Source organism: Solanum dulcamara, chromosome 9 (assembly GCF_947179165.1).
Source record: "Solanum dulcamara chromosome 9, daSolDulc1.2, whole genome shotgun sequence".
NCBI classification, from domain to species: domain Eukaryota; kingdom Viridiplantae; phylum Streptophyta; class Magnoliopsida; order Solanales; family Solanaceae; genus Solanum; species Solanum dulcamara.
Genome location: NC_077245.1, coordinates 18,892,626 through 18,902,571, shown reverse-complemented (window position 1 = coordinate 18,902,571; position 9,946 = coordinate 18,892,626). Strand labels below are relative to the sequence as shown.

General features: G+C 35.9%; 2 protein-coding genes across 4 annotated transcripts; one reads left to right on the top strand and one right to left on the bottom strand.

The window, feature by feature from the left end:
* Window positions 1-1,344: 1,344 nt before the first annotated feature.
* On the top strand, window positions 1,345-6,143 carry LOC129902492 (FHA domain-containing protein PS1-like). Of its 2 annotated transcripts, XM_055977755.1 has the most exons (7): window positions 1,345-1,736; window positions 2,711-2,916; window positions 3,050-3,269; window positions 3,345-4,342; window positions 4,850-4,982; window positions 5,063-5,445; window positions 5,546-6,143. In XM_055977755.1, the coding sequence occupies exons 1-7, from the start codon at window positions 1,460-1,462 to the stop codon at window positions 5,792-5,794; spliced, it is 2,466 nt and encodes an 821-aa protein (XP_055833730.1). In that variant the 5' UTR covers window positions 1,345-1,459; the 3' UTR covers window positions 5,795-6,143. The 2 variants fall into 2 exon arrangements, with proteins under 2 accessions (XP_055833730.1, XP_055833728.1); XM_055977753.1 differs by having other exon boundaries at window positions 1,346-1,736; window positions 3,050-4,342.
* Window positions 6,144-6,261: 118 nt separating this feature from the next.
* On the bottom strand, window positions 6,262-9,397 carry LOC129902493 (protein SENSITIVE TO PROTON RHIZOTOXICITY 1-like). 2 transcript variants are annotated; one of them, XM_055977757.1, is made up of 2 exons: window positions 9,304-9,397; window positions 6,262-8,004 (listed from the first exon to the last, which is right to left on the bottom strand). In XM_055977757.1, exon 2 carries the CDS (start codon window positions 7,987-7,989, stop codon window positions 6,448-6,450), a length of 1,542 nt encoding a protein of 513 aa, XP_055833732.1. In that variant the 5' UTR covers window positions 7,990-8,004; window positions 9,304-9,397; the 3' UTR covers window positions 6,262-6,447. The 2 variants fall into 2 exon arrangements, with proteins under 2 accessions (XP_055833732.1, XP_055833731.1); XM_055977756.1 differs by lacking the exon at window positions 9,304-9,397 and adding an exon at window positions 9,191-9,291.
* Window positions 9,398-9,946: the final 549 nt, after the last annotated feature.

Sequence of the window (9,946 nt, the reverse complement as noted above, 5' to 3'; positions counted from 1 at the left end):
TTTTAAATCTTATTAATTTTTCCCCTTTTTTCTCCTAACTCAGAAAAAAAATGTAATTAAAGTAAATTGTAGGATGAAGTATGAGGGATTTTTTTTTGAGCTTGTTTCAAATATATATAATAAAATAATTAGTTTACAACAAATATTATTTTACATAAAATATTGTCAAAAGTCATAGAAAATATACACTGATTATACAATATAGCTTAGCATGTCAACATGAACCATACACTGACTATACATTGTGATATACTCAAAAAGTTGAATATAGTTTTAACTATACATAAAGTATATATCGACTATTCAATATTGATCAACTCAAAATCACCTTTAAAGAATCCCAAAATTTTAGATATGAAATCCTCGATGTTTCGAAAGAAGAAGAGTCGAATGGCCATTTATTATATTATTATAATATATAGCTTAATTAAGAACAAGAAGGAGAAAAGAAGAAGAAGAAGAAGCAGCAGCAAGAAGCAAGAAGAAGCAAAAGCAGCAAAGAAGAAGAACCAGGAAGAAGAAGAACACTGGCCAAATTTTGTAAGGAAAAAGTGTCTAATTATTATTTATTATAATAAATGGCTTATTTTTTTAAGTGGAATAATTTTTGTGTAAGACATATAACCTAATGGACATTTTAGAGAGTGAGACTTTCCGACTCGAATCCGAAGTTAGTTGGCCCCATACCAAACATCAATTGTATTGGGATATTAGTTTGATTTTCAAATGCATAAATTCCCTCTTGATCTTATCTTGAATTTAAATTGCATATACTGAACACCAATTGTAGTGACACTTATTTTTCGCGAAAAACCTATTACTCGTTAAGTTGTTTTTTTAAGTGAAATTACTATCACCTCAAATGTTGATAAGTTTGGGGTTATTTTAAAATATATAAAGACATTATTTTTTTCCACAACAAAAAAAATGTTCGCAAAAAAGTATTTTCTTGTTATTTTCGGGACATCTCATCAAAAATATTGTTATTTACAAATCAACTCCCTCAAATCCCACATTATTTTTCCCTAGTCAACTTGTAGATTTATTAAATTACAAGTTTTACTATAAAAATCTTCTAATATTAATTACAAGTTTTATTATAAAAATCTTCTAATATTCAGATATATATGTGAATTCAAAAGTTATTTATGCGTTGATATTTTTATCCTAATTTTACAATAGAAAATAATTGTCTATAAATCAAATTGAAGGAAGTATGAATTTCAGCTCCCCCATGTCCTCATCATTTAGAAAAATTTTAATAAAGTATGGGGTAATTTTCTCTAAGTTTTTTTTTTTTTTTTTTTAAAAAAGTATTGTAATAATAGTGGTATATTAAATGAGATAATTAGCCGTTTCACGCAAATTATACTCCCTCCCTAACGGTCACCTTTTTCAAGATTTCTTTCTTCAAAACCCTCTTCTCATTTCCACCCAAATTATACTCATTCTTGAATTCATGGCGGACAAGCTGGAGATTTCACCTCCCATTGAAGAAGAGAAGAAGATTCCAGTATTTACAGTGCTAAAGAATGGGGCCATCCTCAAGAACATCTTCTTGCTTGACAACCCCCCACCTTGTTCAAATCAAGAATCAGAAATTGAAGAGATTTTGGTGGTTGGTAGACACCCAGATTGTAACATTACATTGGAACACCCAAGCATCAGCAGATTTCATCTCCGTATCCACTCTAAACCATCCTCTCTATCCCTCTCTGTTACTGATCTTTCTTCAGGTACTCTACTCTGCCCTGCCCTGCCCTGCCTTCTTCTGAATTAATTATGGTGGAATGCTTTGGGGATGTTAGTTATGTTGAAATGAGTCTGATTTTTCCTTTCTTTTTCTGAGGCTGTCTGTATTTATAATGGTTCTTGAACGTCATCTTATAATTTTTGAATTAAAAGTTTTATATTTTGATTTGTGATGCTAAGTTGACTCCACGAGTCTGCGTACATTCTAGTCTCCCCATACCCCACTTGTGGGATTTCAGTGGTATGTTGTTGTTGTTGTATTTGTGATGCTGATATGAGTTGCTGTTTTCTTTCCAGTTCTTTATACGTCTCTTGTTTGCTGTAGATTCATTATAAATGGTTCTTGAAACTTAGTATCAAATTATATGAGGTATAAATTCTTGAACATTTTAGGGCTTTCGTAGTTTCTCCTTTGTGCGATTGATTGTTAACAATGGTGTGTCATCTTTGAATCTTAACTACTGTTGTATTTGTATTGATCAAGACAAGATATGTGATTTTCAAACTCTTTGTACAGATGGAATTTATTGAGGTGTTAAATGTTGCTCGTACAATTTGCCTGTTTGTATTTCCTGTAAAAGGTATTCTATGGTTCTTGAACTTGCTAAAATTCACAACTATCTCCGCCGGTGCATGCCTTTGGGTTGAAAGTTTTATGGAGTAATGAAGCTCTGTGATTGCATATATGAGCTTTAAACTCTTGAATTCTTGTTGGGTCGAATTTCCTTTTTGTGCAACTGATTTCATAATGTTTTAGTTGGTGCTGTTATTAATGATACAAGTGTCTCGTATCTTTCGAACTTCAACCATTTTTTTCTCAAATTGATTAAGACAAGACTTATGATTTTAATGCCAATTCATTTCTTGTTTTTATACATTTCTTTTCTGTTTTTGTGGTTTCTTGCTACTTTCGGTTAATCAGTACGGTCATTTTCTGTGGATATCTTGTCCTTTGCAGTACATGGGACATGGATTTCTGGTAAGAAAATTGAATCAGGAGTTAAGGTGAAGTTGAAAGAAGGTGATAGGATGCAACTTGGAGGTTCCAGCAGGGTCTACAGGCTTCACTGGGTTCCAATCAGCCATGCATATGATTTGGAGAATCCATTTGTACCTACTCTTGGTGAATCTGAACCAGAAGAAAGCACAGAGGAGGAACATCAGGTGAGCTGAATCAGTATCTTAAAACTAAATAGGTTCAGAATTTTATGGTTCTGTAACCCAATTTTCTTATTCTTTTGTCGTTTGCTCTAACTTTTATCCTGTGCCGTGCAATATGCATTTATTGATTCTCTAGGATGAAAGTGGCTTTTCTCTCCAGAATGACCAAATTCAGAAAGAAGATTATGATATGGTGCAAGGTCTACTAGACTCATCATTTTCTGGTATGAGTTCGTTACCACATCTGAGAAGTTTGACTCCACCAGCTCCACCAATGCTTGAGCAAATGAGATCTCCATTTCCTGATAAATATGAAGCAGCAAACCAAAATCTACCTGGGAATATCCATGAAGAAGGTGAAATTAGTTTGCTGCAGCTTGCTTACCAAGCTGACAAGGAAAATAACGCACCAGAAGCTCTTCTTGTTTCAGGACAGTCCCCAATTGAAACTGCAGATGGTACCCCACCAAGATCTCAGCAAAGATGTTCAAGTATTTGGTCTAGAAGGGGAAAAACCTCCAGTGTTCAGATTCAAACTGGTAGAGATAGAGCAATGAATGAAAAAATTGACATGGAAACTGAAGTTGAATCGCTTAATCATGAAATAGCAGGAACTTTATCAGTTTCTAAAGATCTTTTTGCTAGTGGAAACAAGGATAAAGAGGAAGAGGTCTTTACTCCTGACAAAGAGAACCATACTCCTAGTTCTCTCTTCCTTGGATCCATGAAGAAATCGTGTCTTTCTGAGATGACAAATAGATCGGATAGAAAATCTCTGCTTTCTAATATGGATGAGACTGATGAAGAAATTTTCACTCCAGACAAAGAGAATATGACACCAGAAACTCTTCAACTGAGGTTAATGAAGAAGATGGGAAGCCAGCATCAAATTAAGCTTCCAAAACCGTTTAAATCTTCATCTCTGAAACTTGTGGTTGAGCCCAAATTCAATCAAGCGGCAGGTTGTGTATCCCACAAAAAAGAGAAGCTAGGATCAACTACTAAATCAACAGAGTCAAATATGGATGAAAATGATGAAGAAATTTTCACTCCAGATAAAGAGAATATGACACCTGATACTCGTTTAATGAGATCAATGACGAAAATAGGAAAGTTGGAAGATCTGAAGCATCTAGAATCATTTAAATTTTCTCTGGACAATGTAGTTGATCCCATATTCAATCAAAATGGAACCCCATTCTCCTCTGAGAAAGATAGTCTGACTGACAAAGTTCTTGAAGAACAGAAATTAAAAATTCTTGCCTCCAGAAATCCAGGAAGATCGGAGGTAAACACAGTGAAGAACAGAAGGGATAGGGTGCCTTTGCAGTCACTTCTTGTGAACTACCCCGCAAAGACCAGCTCAATATTTCCAGAAGAGGACATTAAGTTTAGAGACAATCCAATCAAGCATCCAGAGACTAAGGAAGTATGCTCCTTCTTCATAAGTTAAATATCAAAATTTTATGCTGAAAATTCTTCTTTTTTTTTTCAAATTTAGCTTATAGGGCCACCTCTGCAAGGTCATCGATTTGGAGAAGTTATGATTTTTCCTAGGACAATTCTTCTGCTTGCATTTGTTTTACATTCATTTCCAAACTACTCTTTGATACAGGTTGACCTCTGCAAGGTCATCGATTTGGAGAAGTTATGATTTTTCCTAGGACAATTCTTCTGCTTGCATTTGTTTTACATTCATTTCCAAACTACTCTTTGATACAGGTTGATTCACATATCAAATCAGTTGTTTAAAGGACAACCAATTTGTTATGTGAATCAACTTGTCTCAAAGAACAATTGGTTGTTCAACAAATTAGCTATAATGGTGTTTTTCCAAAGTTTTGTTGTTCGAAACATACCAATTAGTATTACAGTTGACTAGTCATCTGGTTTAAACGTAGTAGACTCTTATTTTGGTCTTAAACATTATCTGCAGAATGAGAGTGTCATGGAACAGAAGAGATGGACCATTGTAGTAGACACTGGTTCATTGCTGAATAAAGAATCAAGGAAAAGTTTGCAGCTTCTGCAAGGTCTCAAGGGAACTTATCTGATAATTCCTAGAACGGGTAATGAACTTAACCCTGTAAACTTTGTCGTTTCCAAATGCAAATCATTCTCTGACCATTTACCTGCTCCTTGTTAACAGTCATAAGAGAATTGGATTGCATGAAGAGGCGTGCTAGTCTGTTTAGAAGGACAACTGAGGTATCTGCAGCATTAGAATGGATAGAAGACTGCATGATAAATGCAAAGTCATGGATTCATGTACAGAGTTGTGCAGAGGAAACAAGAGCAGTGGCACCAACCCCTCCTGCTACTGCTCCATTGTCTTTGTTCAGTGAGGAGAATGGCATGTTTCCTGTTGGCTCACATCAATTTTCTCCGCACAGTGGTCTAATGGAATTTGCCTCACCCACAGCAGAAGATCATATCCTTGAATATGCCCTCTTCTTCAAAAGAACCAAAAGAAACGGACAACTCGTCCTCCTTAGCAATGATCTTACCATGAAAATTAAGGCCATGGCAGAAGTAAGACCATAACAAATTCATCCCTACCTTCCCAATTCTAATTCCATTATCCAAGCTGTACTTGGTGAATTCTCATTCTGACATTTATTGACACATGCAGGGTTTGAACTGTGAGACAGCAGAAGAGTTTCGCGAGAGCTTAGTGAATCCATTCTCTGAGAGGTTTCTTTGGAAGGACAGCTCTCCCAGGGGAAGGACTTGGGCATGTGAGGATGACTTTGTTCTTAGGGAAACATATTACCACGGCCCTCCAAAGAAGCCATCAATGTCAGGAGAAGCGGCAAAAGGGTTGAAGCTCGTATTGCTCCATAATTCTCATTATAGGCACCACAACAATATGGCCAGCTGAACCAGTTGGCTATTAGCTAGCTGTGTACAGCTTCTTCTCTTCAATTGCAAAAATCATGTTCAATTTCTTTCGACAGTTTTTAGATTGTGGTGCTTTGTAATCAAGGACAAGAAGGCCCTTTAGAGATAGGGGCTAGGGGCGCAACAAAAAGTAACGATGTGGAAGATTTCATGCCATGTTCTGAAATGGCAGCGTTGCAATCTTCTTGGACCTTTATTTCAATGAAATAGCTTGGTTCTTTTTTCTGTGTGTGATGTACAATATAAAATTTTGGTTTGACTATGTCCTCACTCCTCAACATTGTGTAGTCTTACCCCCTCCACAAAAAAGGAAGAAGCAGCATTGTACAGTTTGGTAGAAATTTCTTTTCATCTGATGGCTTAGAGGATCGTAACTGGCCAAGAGATTATTACAGACGGATCTGTTAGTGAACGTTATATCTAATCGAGGTTCTTGGGAAGGTTGAATGAGGCTTTTGTCAAACTGCTTTAGACAGTTGATGCATTTTCCTTGTCACTTGCTGCAACTGACAAACTCATAGCAACAGTGATACTAAATAATTTAAGGAAATCACAGTTATTCTGAGAAAAAATAATGACATGATAGAATAGATAGCTACAATGAACCAAAGACTAATTGAATACTGGTTGATGTTATTCCATTTCAGTAGAACTCATAAATTTTGCAGCCTTGTGAGGAGGGTATTCACATGATCCAGATAGCAGAAATGAGAATGAGCTATCTGACTCGTCAAATGGTGGTCGAGGGAACTCTTGAAATCCAATAAGATTGCTAGTATCAAAGTTCAAAGGAGAGAAATAACTGCTTGGATTGTATGCACCCTCTTTTACAACCCCATAATTTTGAAACTCATCGCCATGTGAAGCATTTACCTTACAGTTTTCTTGTTGAGCTTTCATGGTGACTTCACTGGTTTGGCCCCGATCAAATGTCCCAGCAGATCCTTTAGTTTCATCCGAAGAAACTGCAGGAGTATGACCTTGAAAAAGGGAAATGTGTCCAAAAAGCTTGTCTTTCCTAGAAAATGTTGTTCCACAGGAACAAAGCCACTTATCCTTTCCACAATGCTTTTCATGTGTTTTAAGATCAGCAATTACTGAAAATTTCTTAATATTACATCTACTGCAAGTATAGGCTTTCTCACAGTGGGTTCTCTTGTAATGGTTTTTCACACATAAGATGGTCTTCAGAGGTTGAAACTTTTTATGCTCCTTATTGCGCTTGCATCCAACATAAGGACAGGAATACCTTTTAATGAGTGTTGGCTCAGAACTGGGTTCTTTATGAGGCTTTGCAAGAGCTGCTGGAGTCTTGTACTCATCACCATGACCTCTCATGTGCATCCGCAAATTGGCATCCCTCTTAAATCCCTTTCCACAAATTGTGCAAAAGTGAGTGTGTGGTGCAAGGATTTCCTCCTTTTCCAACTGTAGAATCTCATAGGAACCAGGAGGAAGGTTCTCTTCTTCCTCAGCTTCATCTTCATCTTTCAATTCATGTTCATCGGCAGCATGATTTTGTTCAATCCCACAATCTCTCAACTGCTCAATGTGGTTGGACTGATCTTCCGCCTTCGCAACACCGTCATTACACGTCAGCCCACCAGCACTAGTACCTGTTGTAGAAGGAACTGTGACACCACCAACCTGCCCAAGCTGGCTGGCAGCAGGGATCGCAGAGGAAAGTGTGTGCTTCATAGTTGGAAGAAGACTTCCTGCAGTTGATATCAATTGGACAATAATAGAAGTAAGATCAGCTGTGATTAACTGTTGTTGCTGACCTATAAGGTCATTTCCCTGAACCCCATCTTGACCTCTCCGCCCAACAATCAAATGCACCAGCTCCTGGAGCTGATGAATCTTTTGTTCGAGAAACGAAAGGTTGTTCAGCAAAGCTCTTGGATCCCAGTCATGTGTTCTGGTCATGTCATGATTTTCATTCCTCTGATTCCCCAGTTGATCCATCTCAGATGTGTGTTTCGGTTTAGTAAATCCAGAAAACTGTTGCTCAATCCTGATTTGTTGATCCAAATAAGAGGAACCTTCCCACTTTTGTGCATGCAGATTTAAATTGGGAAATGAATGGTTATCTGATGGCATAATTTTCAGCAATTCATTGCCAGACGAAGAAGACTTTATCCAAGGGTCTTCACTTAGACTGTCGTCAGGATCCATATCTGATACTGCTTCCTGAGGTAACATGGCGCACAAAGAAAAGATGGAAAACAAAGAAAAATAAGAGCACTTCAAAAAGCATGAAAACAGTATTTATTCAGTTAACATGTGAATTAATTGATCATACTTTTACAATAAAATTATCAGAAAAGTACTTCAATCACATCATTAAAAGCATAAAAAAAAAGAGAGGAACATCAACAGATGATATAATATATGATACAGCGAGTGTGATGACACACAGAGTAGCATATGGGTACATGTAGATAACTTTTAATAAGCTCTTTAAATGATATGTATGAAATACCTATACGACACACGGAGTAGCATATGGGTACATGTAGATAACTTTTGATGTAGCTCTTTAAATGATATGTACGAAATACCTATACCACACCATGCCTGTTCAACACAGCTATATCAAGGCAAACAAACAGTCTACGCGACAGAATGGACGGTACAGTTCAACCAAATTCATTCTTTCAAACAAGAAAGTGTTCTGTTAAATCCGGTGTAGAAATCGTTAAATTTGGTGTACTAATTACATGTTTCTACTCATACTTTTTCCCTTTATTATCTTGGTTTCTAATTCAATTGTCATGTAATCAGCTACCGAGCCTCCAAAGAACTAAATATCCCATAGTAAACTTCCACAAACACAAGCATCAAACTATTAGTAAGAATACATAGTTCTTGAGATAGATATGCAACATAAGAAGCCACAAATACATGAATGTTTGATAACTAAGAAAAACCCAATTTCAGTTATTTTCATGTATGAAGATTGGTAGGAACTTTGGTTCAATTCTAGGTCAACGGCCCGACCCCCCTCATCTTCCTTTCCCTTTATACAGGTCAATCCATCCCCAGAAGAAAATCAAGAAAAGAAACCCAAATTTCATTTTGTGTGTCTTTTTTGACCAGCCACACCCTTCAACACCCACCACAAAATAATTTTTTTAAAAAAAATTGGAGATCTCAATCTCATCAAAATCAATAATCAATTCTGAGAGTTTCCCCAATACAAGATGCACATCAAAAATCCAATCTTTCTCTCCATTTATGTTATAAAGACATCATATTCAACTCATCAAAGACAAGAGGGGAAAAAACAGTTAAAAAGGACTAAACTTTTCAGCAAGAAACTATCAGAGAATCCACCAAATAGGAACAAAGTGGAATAGATATAATGAGAACTCACCAGATTGAAGGTCAGTCAATGGTTCTTCTTCTTTCTGTTGGGAACTTTGGGGAAGGGAAAGAGAGAAGTCGTTGAACCCAGTTCATATATATATAATTAAAAAAAATACTTACTTTGTAAGCATATATTGATTCTCCTAGCTATGGCTGTCCCAAACAGAGTCAAATGCCTGAAGACGGGACCCACTTAGCATATCCTCACTCTTATCGCAAGAAAACACGAATAAGTGTAAATTCAACCCCCCAAAAGGTGTAAGCGTGAATCGGGAGTTTAAACGAAAATAAATCTGACTTAGATATCATAAAAAAGATATGATATCTAACTTAACTTACTCTCAAAAGTTAATTCACCAAGGAATTGCTCAAGTGAGACCATCAATTAATTTTTTAATCAATGTGGTACTTTTCAACCTTTAACAGTAAGTGCTCCTTACACCATGTTTCACGGTAAAATTTAAAAAACATAATTTTTCTTTTTAAAGTAAAATGTGGTGTTTAAAAATTGAAGTTGTGTTTGATGATAAACATAAATTGAAGTTGGTTTTGATTTTTATGAGTAATTTGAACTGAAAATAATGAAATACATTTTACATAAATTGAAGTTGGTTTTGATTTTTATGAGTAATTTGAACTGAAAATAATGAAATACATTTTTTTAATTCTTGAAAAAATTAAAATTCAACTTGAAGTTGAATTCCGGAATTTTATAGTCAAACATGTTTTTTGAAGTTAAATATGTGCACATTTTATCATTGAA